Source organism: Gouania willdenowi, chromosome 5, assembly GCF_900634775.1.
Source record: "Gouania willdenowi chromosome 5, fGouWil2.1, whole genome shotgun sequence".
NCBI classification, from domain to species: Eukaryota; Metazoa; Chordata; class Actinopteri; order Blenniiformes; family Gobiesocidae; genus Gouania; species Gouania willdenowi.
Window position 1 is genome coordinate 31,378,527 of NC_041048.1, and position 20,389 is coordinate 31,398,915.

A 20,389-nucleotide genomic window follows, 5' to 3' on the forward strand; every position below is an offset into this window, starting at 1 on the left:
ACCCTGTTGTCATCCAGCCTGAGGCAGGGAAACCAAAAAGAAATCGCTCGCGAAAAACTTCTGCCTTTCAACGGCTCCCATCACTTGAGACACACTGACCACTTTCAATGTAGATTTTTTTTCAAATTCCTCCCTTATTCAGTTTGTGTTTCCTCATTAATCTCAGTGTGCTCAGTGCCACGTCCACCTCAGTACTACTTCAGACAGTTTACGTCTCTCCTCTGAAGGAAAATAGGCTTGCAGAATTTTCAGTGCAATCTCCACCAAAAAAAGCCACTCATGCATGTTAGGATGTAATAGCCTACTATACATGCGAAATCTAAATGGTTTTCACGTTTTAAATAAAAGTGTTTTATGCAGGCATCATGCCTCTCACTTGCTCCCGGTAGTAGGGCCCTATAATTACCATGTTAACAGAATCGCGGACGGAATCGACTGTTGAACGCAAACATTGACAGAATGTGGATGAAACGCGGTCATCGTGAGGCAAAGAACATTTCTCTGGGGAAATGTTTCCGGGTATCTCTTATTCGGGGCACCGCTCGCTCCCCTCCCATCCTGGTCGCTTCAACATCTGGAAGGGTCCACCAACAACACCGTCTAAACTGGCATAAAAACTTTGCATCTCATCACTCACTCCAAAATAAAGAGTCGACCATTTCCCACGTAACTGTTATTTAAATTAACTTGATCAAAACTTAATCAATAAACCTGCTCAGATTCAGTAAACCATTGAGTGACATTAATGTTGCTCTTGCACATATTTATATGAGCATCAGAATAATCCATGTCAGTTCAACTTGTATCTACATTTTAATTGTAGCTTACTCGTTATTTTAAATTGCATTTTTATTTTTGACAGACATCTTTGTTTAATTATGATTTTAATTTTTAAATTGATTTATTTGTTTACTCGCAGGAGTTAAAAACTAACATTTTCTGAAAAATCGATAAATAATTCTAAAAAATGGAATTTAAAAGAATTTATGTGAAAAACAGAATTTGTGTGTTTTGGATGGTAATAATGGTTGAATATTGAATACTGTCCCCACCGAAGATGAAATTAATTCAGCAGATTGTAAGACATGTCAACCAGAGTTGGGGAAATCCCCACTTTCTCACTGGCATTTCACACCCGTGTATGTGTGGAGGTGTTGCTGTGTGTGTTGAGTTTTTAATAGCAAATTTTTATGCGGGTAATTTCCACATTACTGTGCCCAAGTTTTCACTTCTACGTACACATACAAATACAAAATATGTAAGAAACTGACCATATCCAAACAATAAGTGATAGATATCAGTCCCAATAGGGTCTTCACTTTAAATTTCTTTTTAATTAAGGAAATATTTCAAAATTTAAGGAAAATGTAAGGATTTTCAAAAAATTTTGAGTTTTTTACAACAGTTTAAAATAAAAAAATAACTGCAATTGTGTGATATAAGTATCAGGAAAACTGTGAGCCCCTAAAAAAATTGTTGAGTTTCATTTACACAATGATTGCTCCAAATGGCCGTATTTGATCCCCAGGTTTTAAGTTTGACACATACTGTACACAACCGGTCAAAAGTTTTAGAACAACACACTTTTTCTAGTTGATTACTGAAAATGTTGAGTTGAAAAATACTGTTCACCTGATGCTCATGAGGGTCTGGTACCACAGTGTGTTCCAACACTGCTTTTATGCAGACAGAGGAGGTTGGAAGTAACCAAGAAAAGTTGGAACAACTGTAGGAATTAGTAGCACCAGCTTTCAAGGCTGATTCAACCTCCATTTTTGCAGAACAGCTTTAAATTGTTAACCCACTTTGTGTTCCCTGAAAAAAGCCTATTTGTATAATTCTGAAATGTACATTATTTTTCAGTTTTGGGTAACCAAACCTTTTTTTTAACCTTGCCTGCAAGATGGATCTTCCTGGTGTTCACAAACACCACAATCCATCTTGTGCTGTTCCCGCCTTTGCCTTTTTTTTTTTTTTTGAAACTGAACTGTAACGGTTAGAACCAATCATGAGGCAGTGTTACGGTTTAGGGCGGGATATCCGGGTGTGATGAAGGCAGAAGCGCCGAAGCAAAACTGGCGTATGCGCAGTTGCGGGGAGATATTAGCATAGCTCTGAATCAAAACAGAAAGATGTCGACGCAGGAGGATGAACGTGTGGAAGCTGCTATAAACTCAGTTTTAGAAGATTCCAGCATTTCCTTTTTGTAAGACTAACAGCGAGAGGCGCTATGAGCGTTTTTGGAAGGTAAATACGGCAAAGCGGAGCCTTGTTGTTGCTGTAGCAGCGTCTCTGCGGTGCATGCTGATGATGACATCATTTGTTACTGTGTGATTGGCTAAAACAAATCATGGTGGACAGGCGCTTTGCCCAATCAGCTTCAAGCATTCTGTTCATGTCGCTCCCTGGTTCAGAAAGAATTTGCCAAACACAGACCCAGATCTATGTGGAGAACTTGAGATACTGAACTCACCTGGCTCTTGCCAGGTGAGTTCAGTACTTACCTTTGTACCATTTCAAGCTATTCATTGGACTTGCATGACTTGAATTGCAATAAATAACTGGAAAAATGAGGCCTTCAGACACCAGAAAATTAAGGAAAGCCCTGGCTTTTATATTCAGTAAAGAATCTGTTATGCAATATCATCATTCAACACAAATACTGTATTAGGATAACTTTGCTCCAAGCAATTCTCAAACACCTTTGAACAACAAACAAATATCTGATCCTCTAAAATACATTACAAATCATGTCTCATTTGCAGCGTTGATGCATTTTTCCTTTACAGAAATGATGGCTCACTCTCTCTGGAGTCTGCCATCATTCTGGTCAATTATCACTCGCCGTCTGGTACCCAATCACGTGGGATGGTTACACCTCCCAAAAGATAAGCGCTGACATTAGGCAACCTCACAAGGGCAAATGACATATAACTGAGCGTTCCCATAAACAGATGTGATCATCTTGTGTGTCAGATATAGGAGTAAGACAACAGACCTGACATGACCTGAGTAATGAGTTCTACCAGAACAAAGTCCACATCAATGAAACCCTTTTTTATCATCCGGATCTGTCTGAAACCTGTTGATTAAACACTGAGAGATTTCTGGATGGTGACCCCTCCTATTTGTAAACGAGACAAATTAAAGTCCTCCATCAAAATGTGATCAATGTCGGAGAGCCTCTGGCTGAAATGAGCACCAACGTATAATGATGCAATAATTCAACTTTACTGCGTGCTAAATGAATGATGGACATCTGAGGCAACTGCAGAAGGATTTCCTTTTAACTGGCGGCTTTTACATGTCATCTTGAAATATTAACCAAAAGTTCAATCTTTTTAATGACATTAATTTCACCAAATAATTAAGGTGCAACAAAGCTGTCAGTGTTATCGCTGATTAGGTGATTAATTCACTGTTCCACTGATCTGCTGATGGATAAGAGACTTCAAGTTAAATGTTGAGCTTGTTTTATTGAGCTTATTATAAATGAAGTGTCTGTGTATTACCAGAAGCAAATTGATTTAAAGTAGATTACAATTTCACAACCTTGCAATGGGGTCAGTCCGTTTTCAAGACGGCACGGAATTGTTAAACCAATAGGACATGCTTTAGTAAATAAAAATATCAAAATGTTATTTCAGCAATTACATTTTTTTATGAAAAAGTACACGTAGACTGTACAACTTTTTTATATATAATCATTTGTGAAATAAAGACTACAAGTAGAAGTAGCTTAGTTACAATTTTACTAAAGTAATAAAAGTACCGGTAATTAAAAATCTCAAACATAATTTTCATCACCATCAGGGCAATGAAGACAACACTGATTTAAAATGTGCTACATGTTTATTTATGCAACATGGCAAAAGATACCCAATGGTAGTATAGTGGATAACACTGTGATATTTGATTAGCTACAGTAAGATTTAGGTTTGTGTTAGAAACCACATCAAACCATTAAAATCACCGTTATTCAAAATCTCATAATTAAAAGCAATATCTCTCAGTTAATAACTTAGCTGCATTCATCAACTCATACAATGCTTTTTGTGAGAAAACTAGTTTAACTAACTGTGGTTTCATGATCATCACAGAAAAAAACATCTCTACCTGTAGTAACATTTGAGCATCACAAGGTAAGTTTAACAAAAAAAAAACTATTGCAATGATCAGCGTATCTTTTGTAATGACGCGCTCTGGATACTAGTATCGGGAGGGTCCCTGATATACTAAAAGGCTGGCATTGTTATTGGCAAATACCAACTATTAACAAGCCGATGCCATTTACAGCATCAAACTCTTCTTCAAACACAGTGCCTTTTGTTTTTCTCTCTCCCGACACTCAATCACAGAAACACGTATGATTACATGTTCAGTGAATGCCAAGGCAAACTACCGCTATTGGCCCAGAACTGCACCTCTGAACCAATCGCCAAGCCACATTTTCTTGTTGCTGTAAAACAAACAAACGTCCCTACACACGAGAGAAAACGTCAGCGATTTCCAGAACCTGATTTTTGGCAAAAAACAGGTCAATTCTTTTTTAAACAACACAGTATCAGCATATATCAGTATTGGCTGATACTATGCAACTGGGTATCTGTATCGGCATTGGGACAAAAAAAAAAAAGGGTATCGGAACAACACTAGTCTTTTGTTTAACCAGACTTTATCTTGCTAGCATTAGCTGGCTGTTTTCAAGACATAAGACATAGCCATTGCTGCTCAGGTACAGTTTTTTTTGCATTTGGCATGCCTCTTATTTGCACTTGCACTGACTGGGTCAAGCCATATAAAGATCAACAGAAAAACTGTTTTTTTATACAACTAAAGCAATAAAAAAAAATGTTAGCTGATATGAAAGAAAAAGTAGGCAGTAGTGTGAAAGTAATACGTATCCCCCAAATAATCGACTCAAGTTAAAACAGTGCGTGCCTGTTGATTGCACAACAAGCACACACACACACACAAACACACACACACACACACACTCGCAAACCCAGCGCTCCATCAGGCAGCATACACACAAATATCTATCTATCTATCTATCTATCTATCTATCTATCTATCTAATCCATCCATTTTCAGAGCTGCTTTGTCAGCACACAAACAAACACACACACACATTTCCACACTCCCTTCCGTATTACTCCCACATCATTCATTTATTTTACTTGTCTCTCTTCTTCATACTGTTCACATGGTCACTATATGTGTGAAAGCACCCTTAGTGTCACTGTTGTATTAGGATTTTTCAGTGATCGGTTGCTACCGTCTTGGGAGAGCAAAGGTGCGCATGTAGCTGAGGGGTGGGGCAGGGGGTGGGGAGTTTTTACGACAGTGACATAACCAAAAGGGACTTTTTAGGGGGAGCGCTAAGCACAAGTTACTTAGTTCTGCTTTAAGTACAGTTTACTGTCCACCAATGTGTATAATACATGTGTAAAGGGCAGTACGCTGAGATGCATAATTGTAAAACCACACAGCCAAGATCAAAACTTTGAAAACTCACTTGTTGACTTGTATCACCTGATAAAACCAAACTTGGGCAAAGACTAGCAAATTAAATTCATTGGTTCAGGATTCTCACAAAGACAATCTTGGCATGCATCAAGTTTATGATGAGACACTTTACCTGCAAGGCCCCCCATTACTGACAGCACCACCTGCAGTTTCCATAGTAACATCATCTTCAATTGTGTAGGTTCAGACGTGCTCTCACATCCAATGTATGAGAAACGATTTGCACCCTTCTGCTTTTCTGCTCTGTGGGAAAAAAGATATAGATGAGATGGAATTGCAGCATGAGTTCTAATATGAGTAACCATCAGCCTTCAGACCATGTTTTTTTCTGTCTTGGTTACTCGTGTCTAAACCTCATTCCTAAATGAGAAAAGTAGGCAACACATATAACACACATACTCTATCAACAACACAAGATTGCACTGGGTTTAGAGACTCTCAATTATTATCAGTATCTTAGTATAGTAGTAGTAGGTAGTTTAGCCATTTATTTTAGACAACTTTATTTTGACAAGTCCAGTCGACTGAAGAAATAGAAATGTCTTAGTAATAAGCCAGGAATGCCAATACTGCCGTATGCTTGTGACTTCTATTAATGTTCTTCAATTATTATTCTTTTTTTACTACATTACATTTTTGTTAGCTTTAACAAGATGCAAAAGTAATTGCTGTAAATTAAATTCAAGTTATTTATGTTCACTTTGGCTATTCGTGCAATCTTTGTAAATTTGTTTTTGTTTTTTTCAACTTAATTCAGCTGGAAGGTAAATGGACTTGGTAAATGGACTTGATTTATATAGCGCTATAAGGTAGCATTTTTTGTTTTTCTTTTAGACGCAAAAAAATTGAATCTTGGGGTTAGCATTTAATTAAATATCATCTGAATGAAAGCTGATAGGTAAACCTTCTACAAATAGAACTAACCTGGAATGAAACTAGCACATCGCAAAAGTTATGTATTATTACTAAAAACTTTTTTTTTTTGTCATACATGTCAATCCTGGTCATATGTTTTGATATATTTACTTAAATTTGAATCTGTTATATACTGTAACTTTGTGAGGTTACAGTTAAAACTTTGTTTTAGTGTCAAAATAAAGGTGTTTAAACACAGTTTCAATTAATATATAGTAATTAAACCTGCGATACGGACTTCACAGAAATAGAAAATCAAGAATTAATTATTATATTTGGCAGCGTTGAATGTGATCAAGGGGTATTATCATAAATAGCTCATGAACATGTAATAAATGTATTGTATTCATTGGTACAAGCAGAAGCCCAGCTATAAATTGGTACCCGATTTGTGTGTTTTATTGGTACACAGATGACACATATGACCCAAATGCTAAACATAAAAATTGATTACGAAACTTATCAATTCCATATATGTTTCAAGAATACCCCTAAACGTTATGGCAAACCAACAAGTTGGTGTTAAATGTTTTAATTTTGTGACTTTAATGAACCTAAAAGACATTATTTATTGGGATAATTAGAAGAAACAACTATGAACAATCACTCAATCCATGTATGGTTAAGAAGAAAATGTAAACTAGAAATTACTGCAGTTAAACCTCTAATCTTCTTGAATCTTTTCAGTACTTTGTGTTGCTATTGTATGTAAAATAGTGCCCTATACATCTAAAAGCAGTGCTGTAAAAGGAAAAGTGCAGCAGATCCATGGTTGACTAGGCAAAATCCCAGTTTCAGTATATTTTTTGTGCTTTGCAATCAGTCCTAAATCTAACCAAGCAGCATTAGAGACACATTTGCGCCTCAAGACACAAGACTGCTGACATCCGCTTGCACCCATCCTCCCACAATAACATTCATATAACAACATAATTGGACTCTTCAGGAAAAAACTTGTAACAATGTAATTTTGTAACAGATGTTATCTGTATTATTTCTTATTATGTGCAAAAACGTGAACACAAATTTTCCAAATGTAAGATTGTCTCTTTTTATTCATTTAAGGAAAAAAAATGTGAATCAAACTTCTGTATTGGCAACATGTTTCTTATATGTGTGTAATAACGGTGTAGTGGTTTTAAGATTTGTTAAGAACAAATCCAAAATGAAATAAGGTTAACCATCAGTCTTTCCGATATATACAAAAAATAAAGATATGTAAAATTCGAAATTGACATATTTAGCTTTATTAAAACTAGTAATGGAATGTATTGATTACTCTAAGCAAATTCGTAACAAGTGCTGAATCCCATCTAATGCCTTATAGATATTCTATTCGATAAAATATTCTGACTCGAACAAATCCTTTGATATTTGATGTCGAATTAGGAGCACTTACATGTGTGACAATTGTATTTTACCATAAAGCAGCAGTTTGGCACATGAATCACACTCTTAACATTAACAAGTAGAATTTCATTGTTCAAATATTGAAACATTGAAGCTTTTCTGACAGTTTAATTAGTTCAACATAAAATCATGTTTTTTTCTGTGTCAGGTTGTGTTTAGTTTTGTTTGTGTGTAGCCCTTATGGTCTGTTGTTTATTCAGTTTTCGAGTCTGGCCTCTTGTGGTAACTCTTGTCTTTGTGTTCCAGGTATTCCTGCTCGTGTCTCCACCTCCCAGTGATGTCAGTGTGTTTGGGTTGTGAGTGATTAGCTGCCTCGTGTTAACCTGATCCTAACATTGGCAAAATACCATATGGACTGTTCTAAATTTTCCAATCAGAAACCTAAATTCATAATATTCCAATCACTTTTATCCTCATACATATTTACTTAAAAACGCTGCACCAACTCTAAAGTTGTAAAGACCAAAGAACTTTGTACTGAATTTGAACTGTAAATGTAAATTGTATACATAATTATTTTTTATCTCTTTCATTTATTTTTATACCTGTATGTTAATAACTGATGTGAAAGGCGGCGTTTGTAAATGTACATAACTGAAGCCTCTTGCTTTGTGAATGTCACCTATTGTAAGTTGTAAATTGTGTCAATAAAAAAAAAAATGAATCATGGACTAATATTACCAACGTTCTCCCTGCCTCCATCTGTCTCTGCATTTACAACCACATCCACCCATCGTGACATTCTGACTGTATAAAAGTCATTAAGTGTTGTAAATGGTGAGGTATTAGACTTTAGACAGCCAGAACTCCCTCTTAATGTGATAGTATTACAATGGTTGAAAGATAAATCACGAAATGTCAATTTAGTAAGACTAGATTAATGACTCACTATGTGGGCCAAAAGTCAAGTTTGTGCAAAATTCAAAGGTTCTCAAACTCTTCTATCAAGTCCCATTTAAAAAAAGAAAGTGTCCTTGAAGTAAATTATTCAGGTCTACCTCCTGCATTTTATTTTGGAAGCAGCAATTACAGGTTGACAGAAACAGAAACCATTGCCTTGGATTGTGCAGCACTGGATGAAAGACTTTCAAGAACTAATGCAATTAAACCAGTCAACTGACAATCACAAATAATGCCTAACTTAAGCGATCACAAGGGCTGCCTAATATAGAATTGGCATGTGACTTCTTAAACTTTTTGCTGTTACTTTTCTAGAATAGAATGTATTTTGTCATATGTACAGATGAAAAGTTCATAGGCACGCACGTTCCAGAAGCTGACTGGGTGCTAGACTGGAAAAATGATAAAAGTAGCAAAAGTTACTCCGCACACCAGGTATAGCTCCACAAAAAAATGTAACACGAGCGAATGGAGCACGAACGATGGGTACACTTCCTTATAAAGGTAATGTGAGCAAAAACACCCATGTGGTCATGTGACAAAGATAAACAAACCACAAAACATATAATTCATATCTTTAAATTCATGTAATAAAGTATATATAGAAAGTATATTTTTTCTTCCATGAATTCAATGAATTACAAAATAGGTGGAGCTAAAATGCTTTAGAAAGAAGAAAATCATTCATCAAGTAATTTATCAATCTTTATATCGTCTAAAAACCAATATTGTCCATGTACCGGTACTTCACATCTAATTGCAATGATATGTTAAGGACTACTACAGAGTTGTATTTCAACACAGTCATAAGAGAGCAGTGAGGAAGCAACCAGACATGTAAAAGATGCAGGACACCAGAACCAGAGTAGGCAACTTTTCTAGAAAGGAATTTACAATTGCTCCCTTCTGGTTTTGCTTTGGTCATAAAACTCCTAATTTACCAAAGGTACATAATAGGGCTGGGCGATACGCGTGAAAAGTATGACCGGGACAACACGTCAACGTAATCGATGCAAAAAATACATCGACGCAAAATGCGTTGCTTCGTCCGACCAAAACAAAGATGGCGGCACCGGAGAATAACTAACGCAAGTGGCTCCTCTGAGTTTCAAAAACACAAGGCAGTTCCCCGTAACCCTCATCCTTTATCCCGGGTGTGACCAGACGGCAGCAGCAGCAGCAGCAGACGCACCACACACACACACACACACACACACACTTTAAAGCAAAAGGAAAATGTATTTTTTGTTGGAAAAGCACTTTCTGTATTTGGATATGGAATTTTGAGTTTAAGAAAAATGTGAGTGACAGAGTATCACTTTAAGTTGTTGTTATTTTCATGTGAATGAAGAATTAAAAATGCACTTTTTTCACTAAGCTAGGCCTATGGGTGTTTTCAACATAAATCTTGAATTCTGTTGGTTGAGGTAGGACACCATGACAGGCTGCCGGCTCCCACTGCCTTTTAATTTTTTATTGAATGTTACCTCTGACTCTGAAAGTATTATTTTGTACTTTTATATTCTTGCTTGAAATGTATTTTGGAATTTTGAGTTGAATAGTGTGGTGGCAAAATTGATTAATTATGTATACTCATATATTTGCTTTTTGATCTCATTCAACTTAATACCCCAATTTGTAACTTTCCACTCCTGTCTGATGTCTTTTCCTCTTCCTGCAAAGTCAGTGGACCCATACTCCCATGATACAGCTTCTCTAAAGGAATGTCAGTTGGCCTCAGTTTAATCTCCAAGGCCAGAGCACGTCCAAACCCACCCCGACATCAGAGGTGTCACCTCCGGCAGACTGACCTTCCCACCCTGGTCTCTTCTTTGTTGTCTGTGGAAGGGGGGAGGTGGGACAGTGGGGTATAAATGTGTGTGAAAGGAACTTTTGGCCCCTTCTTCTTCGCGTCTCTCCTCTGGCCAGAGGAGACCACTTCTTTGTCTATCCCGCTTTGTACCTTTTTATTTAGTTTAGATTAAATCATTTTTTATTACTTCATCATCTTTCCTGTCTGGTCTTCATCATTTATCACCACAGAGTGTGTTTTCAAGTCAAAGACGAGGTAACCGTAAAATTCACCGTAACAATAGCAATAAACATATATTGCAATGTTAAGGAATTCATGATTTTTTTTTTTTTTTTCATTTTAGACATGCAAATCAACATGTATAAATTACTTTCAGTCAATTAATGGGGAGATAATCCATAATCGAAACGAACTGAGAAAAAAAATTCATCGTTAGATTAATCGATGCATTGAAAATAATCGTTTAAAAAATAATTGTTTATCCCAGCCCTACTGAAAAATTGTATCAGGATATGAGTTTCATATCAGTCAATATCGATAATTATTGATTTGTTTTTTAACCTATTCAAAATGGACCGGAAAGAAAAAAGGCCAAATTGAATTACTTTTATTTTAAATGTAATCTTTAATATTTAAAAACCATGGAAAAAAATGAAAAAAAAAACTCATTAAAAAAATAAACCGTTAAATGTATAAATATAGACATTAAATAAATGCTTAATCAAAGGAAATGTGCAACGCAAGTTTGTAAATAATAAATCAGCGCACAGCTGAGGTAGAACTAACATCTCTGACATGAAACGAACAGCAGGGTATGTATTAAGAACATAATATGGGGGCAATTTTGGCATTTATTTCCTAATTTATAATGAAATTATTTTCTTTTAAAAAAAAAAAAAAGCATACGAAAAGGAAAAATAACTATTAGTGTTTTTACTGTTTAATACAAACCACTGCTGCTGAATCTTGTTTATTTTAGATCTGATAATATGTCACATAAAGTTATGGTTGATAAATATCTCTGATTTCCTATAATCAAACCAGATCAATTCAATTCAACTTTATTTATGTAGTGCATATTACAACAAAGTCATCTCAAAGCGCTATCAAAATATAAAATTCAAACTTGATGATTTCATCATTATTAAGCCTTATTATCACACCCTGGAACTGCAAATGTGCGTCCTGGGGGGTCATAGGTCGAGAGGGATAAAAACATAAACAAGCTTGTCCACTATTGATATTTCCAACTTAACAGCGTTTGTAATGTTATTCCAGAGATTGTTAGTGTTTAATAGTGTTTTATATTATTGATATTACACATATTCAGACTCGAGGAGGTGTCCAATGCTTTCTGCTGGTGCCGATTTCGGCTGATCCGAGCACTTTTAAAAACTGATGGGAGCGGCTAAGCTAGGCCACTCCCCTCGCTTCCACCTCTGGTGAATGAAAACACCGACGTGAGAAGCCGTATCAAAGCGACAGACCTCCTCTGTAACTACTCTACCATTGATGGAACTCTCTGAACTTCAAGCCCCGACCTCCATGGTCTCCAGCGGACTCTTACCGGGAACTCAGGGAGAGCTTTCCGCTGATCTGAGCACTTCCACACTCCTTCCACCCTCCTCTCCCAAGCTTTCAACTATTTATTGTTATGTATTTTCTTTATTTACTTTATTGATGTTGGTTTCTTTTTCTGACTTGTGAAGTTGTTTTAACAACTGTAAAGTGTTTTAGAGTTTTTGAAAAGCGCTTATAAATAAAATGTATTATTATTATTGATGGGACAAGTGAGATTTCTGAGTCATAATCGTTGATTATTTCAGTCATTATTGAAATCCCGATTATTCAAACGATTATTTGTCAACAAAAAAGTTATTTCTTTTTGTACAAAAAACATAAAACATATGCTTTAAACATGCGTGTGTGGATTAAATAACTCAAAGTTAGTATTAATAACATGTGTGTGACAAGCTTTATTATTTTATTTATTTAATTTATTTTTAATAAGTTTTTTCTCGATTATGTTATTTTTGTAATTGTTGGGTGTAATAATCGTAATCGAGTTTTGATTAATTGAGCAGCCCTACAATATATATCTTTATGGTTTTATCACCCAGGCCTAGTACATAGTCTGCAGTTTTTTTTTTTTTTTTTTTTTGTTAAACTAATTTCACTGAAATACTAAATCAAGCCTGTCACCTTGGATTTTTTTCTCTTTTTTTTCGAAAGTTGAATGGCAGTTTTAATGGTAGAAGAAAGGTTATACTTTCAATGAGCTCACTTTATTACCATGATCAAGTATAAAGACAATTCTGGGAGATGCTCTTAAAGTCACATTGAATCCTCAACCTTTGACTTTTAAAATGAAATGCTTTATAGGTTTAGGAATGGAATAATAAGTATTAGGTTTAAAGGGACAGATAGAATAGCAGGTTGTGGATGAGAAACTGTACCCTTAGATACATAAGTGGGTCAAAAATGACCCGGTGACATTGTTTTCTTGCAATATCTTCCTTATGAAAATTTGTTATTTCATATTCCAGGTATTACTCAAAAAAAACATGTTTTTGATATCATGCCATTGTCATTTTTAATTTACCTTTCATACATTTTCATGCTATTTTCTTTGTTTTCAATTATTATTGTTCAAAATGCTTGAACATGTTCCAAATGTTAAAAAGTGAAATAATAAGAATAACTCAAACATGAAAGCATTCTTGTGTGTACAATACAAAACATAGCATAAATGATAAGTCTTAAAGGTGCAGTCTGTAACTCATAAAAGTGACTTTTTGCTATATTTACTAAAGCTGTCACTATGTAAGGACGGCTTTACATGAAACTAGTAGTTTGTGTGAAAAAAACAGACTCATTGAGTCCCTCCTGCTGCTCCTGCAGCCTTTGGCAGATTGCCAGAATGCACCGCGACCGAGCAAAAAGAACCAATCAGAGCCAGGATTGTGTTTGATGGACTGTCTGACAGCTGTTGCTCACAGGCCCCACCCTCTTCCCAGGCTGGAGTGCTGTCTTTTTTACAGTGTATGGTCTGGAGGAGTAGAAGATGGAATTAGTGACTTTTCTGCTTGAAAGGTAATTACTGCTGCTTGATTTACATTATGTTTGATATGTAGTTGTTACACTAGAACTCTGTAGTGCATGTGTTGTTTATGTGTGTGCGCAGCAGCATCCCTTTGGGTGCTGTAAGTGACACTGAGTTGTTGCTACTGCTAGAATCTGGTGTGTGCACATAGAGAGAGAGACAAGCGCTGCAGTAATAAACTTTTAACAGAGCATGTTATATTACTGTGACGTTGCTGTCGAAGTAATGTTAGCTTGTTCGCTCCTCTGAGGGAGGGACTTTGGAAAGTTTGGAAGCAGGCAAGAGAGCAGCGGGGAGGGAGGGCGAGAGAGGGATCTGAGAGTTGCGGACTGCACCTTTAACAAAAATGACAAAAATGGCACAAAAACACATTGATTCTAATACGGGTCATTTTTGACCCACTTATGGAAGAGTGTAGGGTCCAGTCACTCATGCATCTAAAGGTTAAAGCCAGGTTAGCACAAAGGACAATAGTCACAATCTCTATCCAGTTTTCTGGCAACAAAAGGCAGCGTAGATAGAATTTTTTAGAGAAAAGTCAACTTTGCCTCTGAGAAAAGCTGTGCTTTTGTAGAAATTAAACCAGCTGAAGGATAAATACAATAAAAATAACAACAAAACAAGTTCAGAAACCCAACCAACCTATAGCTGAGCTCCTGCAGGAAGCACACAGCAAACTATATTTTGACTTCAAGCGTGTTGAACTAAAACTATACTTATTGCAACTATTTGTGGAATTTTGTCTTCACAAAGAAACTTCTGAGGGAATAGAGGAACACAGCAAGAAATAACAGACGCTGAAAAACATCTCACAAGAAAACACCTGGAATTCTGTGAGGAGGCCATGCTCTGATTAATCCAAAACTCTCTCCCTCCAAGCCCTGTCACTTGTCTCCACCCACAGAAAGAAGCCTTTTATCTCAACACATCATATAAAACCTTGTCAAAACCTACCTTTAGTACATCAGTGGTACAAGGATGTGCCTCAGTCTTTGAAAGCTATTCCGTGAATATTAATGCACATCTCCTAAAACAACCACGCTCCGAGCCTTTAGGCTTCCTTCCACTTCACTCCTGATTGGTTTCCTACCTTTGCATTTGGTTGTTGAATAATGACAAAACTTTGAACACAACAAACAAGAAAGTGAAAGTCCTGACAGCAGAGTTCATAGAGAATACTGTAGAAATATGTTCACAAATACCCACTAGCCATTAAACAACCAGGGTGAATTTCAGCCCCTTGCAGTTATACTGTTTAGTTCAAGCTATAGACCTTATAATGATGATGGAAGAGAAAAAGCAAAGTGTCTCAACTGAAAATGGCAAATTTTAAAACTTATGGAAAAAACAGTAATTTGTGAAGGGAGTTTCCAAAGACCAATCGGAGCACGACTACTAGCAACCATTGGGGCTATTTAACTCTCACTTTTTGATTCATGGTGTTTTTCTGAAATACAGCGAAGCAACGTTTTTGCTGACAGGTTTTGCAAGCTGATGGCCGATTTTACCCTTCTACGGTTGGTCACTTTTTCACGTGGCACTGTAGTGTACATGGCTACTATCCACTTGACTGTCTAATGTCTTACTTTTCAATGCAGTGTTTCTCAAATGGGGGTACGCAATGGCACTACTGGGGGTACTTGATAGAGAGAAAGTTGAAAATGAGTCTTGGTCCAACCCCAGGCGTGATATGACGTGAAATGATAAAAACTATAGAAATAAATGTATTCAGGAGTAGGAGTGTGACGATATCGCAATATTTTTTCGCACGATCAATTATCAATTTTTAAATTTTTTTATTATATTTTTAATTTAATTTGATTTAAGATTTATTTTATTATTCTAAAAACCTTTTCTGCTTTTCCACTAAAATGTGCAGGTAAGTCTTCACAAAAATGTTATCACTGTTTGTTGAAGGAACCAAGATATTGTTTACTGGAATATTGCACTATAATGTTGTCACTGGTAAGATAAACCCTATTTTTTGTTTACAGAAAGCACTATTGGAGATATTTATTTGTTTACATTGGTATGTTGACACTTATTTACAGAAATGTTGCACTAAAATAGTGTCACTGTTCATAGGACACTTTCAATTTATTGTCTTTCAGAGATGTAAAATAAAAATTGTATTTTTTGACTTAATCTTTTTTTTGTTATGTCATAGATTATCGTACATTGATTTATATATTGATAATCGCAGTATCGTCATGTCGTGACATAATCGTTATCGTGAGCTTTGTATCACGAATCATATTGTATTGTGAGGTACCCAGAGGTTCCCTCCCCTATTCAGGAACCTTGGAATTTGGACCCCATGTGGGGTCACCTGGAGTTTAAATAGGGTCCCCTGAAATTTCTGCAAAATTAAAAGTTATTTAAAAAAAAAAAAATTAACAACATAAACAACTGTACTTCTCACGTGTAGTTCAACTAAAATGCAGTAAAAACGTTTTATCTGAGCTCAAACATGATGATGAAACTAATTCTAAAATAAAATGTCTTTGGCTTTGCCAGAAATTTTGATATCAAAATGGGGTCACATATCAAAAAAGGTTGGGAACCACTGCACTAAATACAGTTTTTTTCCTCTTATTTTTATTATCACTGATCCACAAAATGAAATTATTTAAAATGTGTGTTATCACTCATTAATTCCATCATTATGCTCTATTGGTGTTTTTAAATCGTTTTCTCAGTAAAACATTGTAGTCAGACAATAGGGGGTACTTGGATTCACAAATAAGAGTAAGGGGGGTACTTGAGCCAAAAAAAAAACGTTTGACAACCACTGTTGTAAAGTTTATGTCACAATCTGCAGATATTTTGCACCATGCAGGGTACATTTTACTTTCCCAGCATCTTTGCTAATATAACACAGACTTGCAGAAGTATATCTACGGCCAATAGTTACTTTGAAATTAAACATTTTTCCCTCAGAAACTACTTTGTCCTCTTTATGGTAAAGGTTTACATAAATAAAGGCCTGTTTTAACCAATGTGTCTTTCTATAAAGAGAAGACAAAGAAAGATAAAGGCATACAGCATGGGCCTAATGCTAAAAAAAGATGAAGGGAGAAAACATAAAGATGGATTTTGAAAGATAGGAAGTTCATTTTGTATTCTCACTCCAATGATTCTGCAGCACAGAGAAGTAATCTTTCTATAGTAGGAAAATCATTCAAACTGCAAAGGGTTCCAAGAATGACTATTATCAGCCGGATATGAAAAAAAAAAACATCTCTTTTTTATATTTGATAAAAACATCATAGTTGCATAGTGTAACATCCCATCTACCCCTGACAAGAATATGCTTTGTGTTGTTCAGCACCATCTCACACTCAAACTTTCTATTTTCAGCTCAGTTTTCATTTCAGGTACAAGATGAGGTATCGGTATTCCTTTTAGCTCATGTATAGCTCTTGTTTCTATGTGATTAGGTAGTGAGAATACTGATGTATATCTGAGTAAAAAGGCTGAACTTCATCAGGGTGGAAGAATCCCTTCAGATGGCATGCAGCTTAATGGGTTGATGTTGTAGGGGTCAGAGAACTGGAGTTACTACTCTCTGTAACTTAGTTTTCCTCCAGTGGAGGAAAATCTATTTGTACAGTCTCATCATTACTTTAGCGTCCTTTACTCCTTTCAAACACAACTCGATATGAGCACCTTATACTGTAAAAGTAATCCGTTTGTTACATGATGCCAGAATAACTGCTACAGGCATCCCAGTTAGATGTTGCTTGTCAAAGTCCAGAGATAGTTTGAGTGCTTGTTACATTAACAACTTACAAAAAACTACTTTTAGCACCTATTTATAAGAACGGTAACTAAAGCTACATGGAATATGGTAAAGGCAAAGGAAATGGTTTATATGATATTTTGCCTGACTTGAAGTGAAATATTTTTGTGTATATATCCACATATTTGTGCACTCACCACATAGAAATACCTGATTTAATTTAAAATGCAATGTCATTCATAATTATTCCACCGTTATATCTGTCAAACAGATTAGTAAGTATTTTTTTATTATTATTATTTCATTTAAAACTTAGTTATTACTAACGTTTTGATCAACATAATCAGCTTTGGTAATGCTGATCATCATTTGGTAATTAGTTCTATTATCGCCCACTTTCATTTGCATTCAGTTTTGGTACCACCACTCAACCAGCAGATATAGATGATCAATCATGTAATTGTAGGCTCAAATGTTAATGCAGCAATACTGATAGTGGAAATCTATGTGTTTCTTCAGTGACAAATGATGAAAAGTTAGGAAATTATTACTTTTCATGTGCAAAATGCACTTTTTTTTCCATAAAATAAAATAAATAATGTTCAGTAAACGCAAAGCTCTTGTCTCACAGAAAATAAAGAGATTGAACACTATCAGACGTAACATTCTGACAAATGATCAGAGCACATGAACCAGCCAGTCCACTACAGTCCACACCACACAAAAGCTGAGAACCAGTGACCCAGTCATCTGGTCATTAGGTCAACTCATCACACTCTTTTGAATTCTGATTTTTAGAGCAACATGTTCACTCTCATAAAATCCTTTTTTATTTTTATTTTTTATTTCATTTTGTATATATATTGAAAAAGCTTGCAGGCTTGCTAGTTCAGTCACTTAATGTCTTAAAGCTGCAATATGTATGTTTTTGTGTGAGTCATTCCATCTAAATGCCTTAATCATTCTTGAGCAAATTGTAATCCAAAGTGTTCTGAGTGGACAGTGAATCTCTTCTCCTTTTCCTGGCTCTGTAAATGAGCTTTAGAATTACAGGAGCGTGATGCTGGACTTCAGCCAATCAGAGATCTTTCTACCATCAGTGCGAGCCCATGAGCTGTTTTAAATTTCTTCTTAAATACTTGCCCATTTAAATTAACTGTAGTCTGGCATAGCGAGTTATTGAAAGGTGAGGTGTGTGTGAAGGATTTGATCCAAAGGCATAGAGGAAAGGAGGCAGGCCAGAGGGAATTATTTTAAGAAGTACATTTCATTAATAAAAGTGAAGCCAAACAAAGTACCTACAGATATGTGAAATAAACACATGTACTTCCTTTAATTATCTGTTGCATTGGTATATAGCTACTGTAGATTGTTTTATCAATAAATGTACTATTTCCATTCAGTTACATTTATTTCTGATTAGCATCATCTTCCATCTAAAGTGTGATTATTGGGCTTTATTAGACCGTCGTGAGACAGGTTAGTTTTACCCTAATACCCATTCCTTTTGATAAGTGGGGTGGTGTCGATTAGATTAGGGCTGCACGATTTTGACAGAAGAACTTAATTGCGATTTTTCTGACAGATATTGCAATTTCGATTCGATTAATGGTTTTTAAAAATATGTTATAAATTTAAATGCATATGCGTTTTATTTTTTTTTCCCACATTCTGTTTTTCACATCAATTTTTTAAAATTCCGTTTTTTTTTTTTTTTTTAAATATTAGTTTTAACTCCTGTAAGGAAACAAAATACTAATAAATAAAAAAAACCCATAATTGAACAAAAATGAATGTAAAAAATAAAGTAAGATACAATTAAAAGGAAGATATAAGTTGTAGTGACATGGGTTATTCTGACTGCTTCTTTTTAATTAATCATGTCATATAAAGATGTATGAGAGCAGCATTAATATCACTTAATTTACCCTCAGGGATCAATGATTTACTGAATCTGATCAGGTTTATTGATTATGTTTTGATCAACTTAATTTAAATTTACCTAATTTAAATAATCCTGATGACATCATTCCAGACCGTAATGATTACACAAAAATAAATGTGCAAGACACGTCACGTGTAGGAAGTGTTTTTTCACCACTCGGGGTCAGAATATTTTAAAGTATCAGAAGTTATCATTAATCTACGATGTGTCTGACTCTACAATCCCTTGTATCGGTGGTACAATAGAGCAACGTTTCCCACAGATCATCTGTAGCGCTCATTAAATGTTGTTTAAACACAGGTGAAACTGATAACAGCTGATGATGTTCTCACAAAGCACAGCAGCGCTACATGAGAAACGAACGGAGCTTTACAGACACATTCAAGTTAAGCGGGCACCGGTGGCTCTGATTTAAGAGTCAGGGATGATTTGCGTAGTTTTTTGCCAGGTTAGACGGTGTTTAGGTGGTGTTGAAGCAGACAAATTGAGAATGGGAAAGATATTTTTGCATAAACACGGTGACAGCGTTTAAACCCGATTCTGTCAATTTCCGCATTCAACAGTAGATTCCGTTTTTCATTGTTCGATTCTCTGATTCCATTAACGTGGATTTTATTGGGCCCTCGTGTTAGTGCACTCAGAGACTCTCTGCAGCGCATACAATATTGCTCAACCGTTTAAGTTGATTCCTTATTTTTAAATAAGGAAACTTAAAGACCAACACAGCATCCAGAGGTGGGGGCTTCACTTAATGAGGGTTTGACTTAAATATTTTCCCTCAGCCCAATATGAGCTAAGATAAAATACTAGGGCAGGTTTCTAATTACATACCACTACAGTAACTCACCTCATTCAAACCCTATAATTGTGTCATCAGGGGTGGAAAGTAACAAATTACATTTACTCTCGTTACTGTAATTGAGTAGCTTTTTTTGTGTACTTCTACTTTTTTGAGTACTTTCTACAATTTTACTTTTATTTAAGTCAATTTTGTTTCAAGTGACAGTACTTTGTTACATTGAAAATAGATTC

At 35.6% G+C, this 20,389-nt stretch overlaps 1 protein-coding gene across 2 annotated transcripts in view; it reads right to left on the bottom strand.

Moving 5' to 3' along the window:
• The window catches only part of cntn4 (contactin 4), a 325,246-nt gene that overhangs the window by 284,677 nt on the left and 20,180 nt on the right, over positions 1–20,389 (bottom strand). For both annotated transcript variants that reach the window (XM_028447019.1, XM_028447018.1), the window contains exon 2: positions 5,642–5,772. In XM_028447019.1, coding sequence (XP_028302820.1) covers positions 5,642–5,696 — 55 coding nt within the window. In that variant the 5' untranslated portion in view covers positions 5,697–5,772. The remainder of the gene's footprint in view (positions 1–5,641; positions 5,773–20,389) is intronic.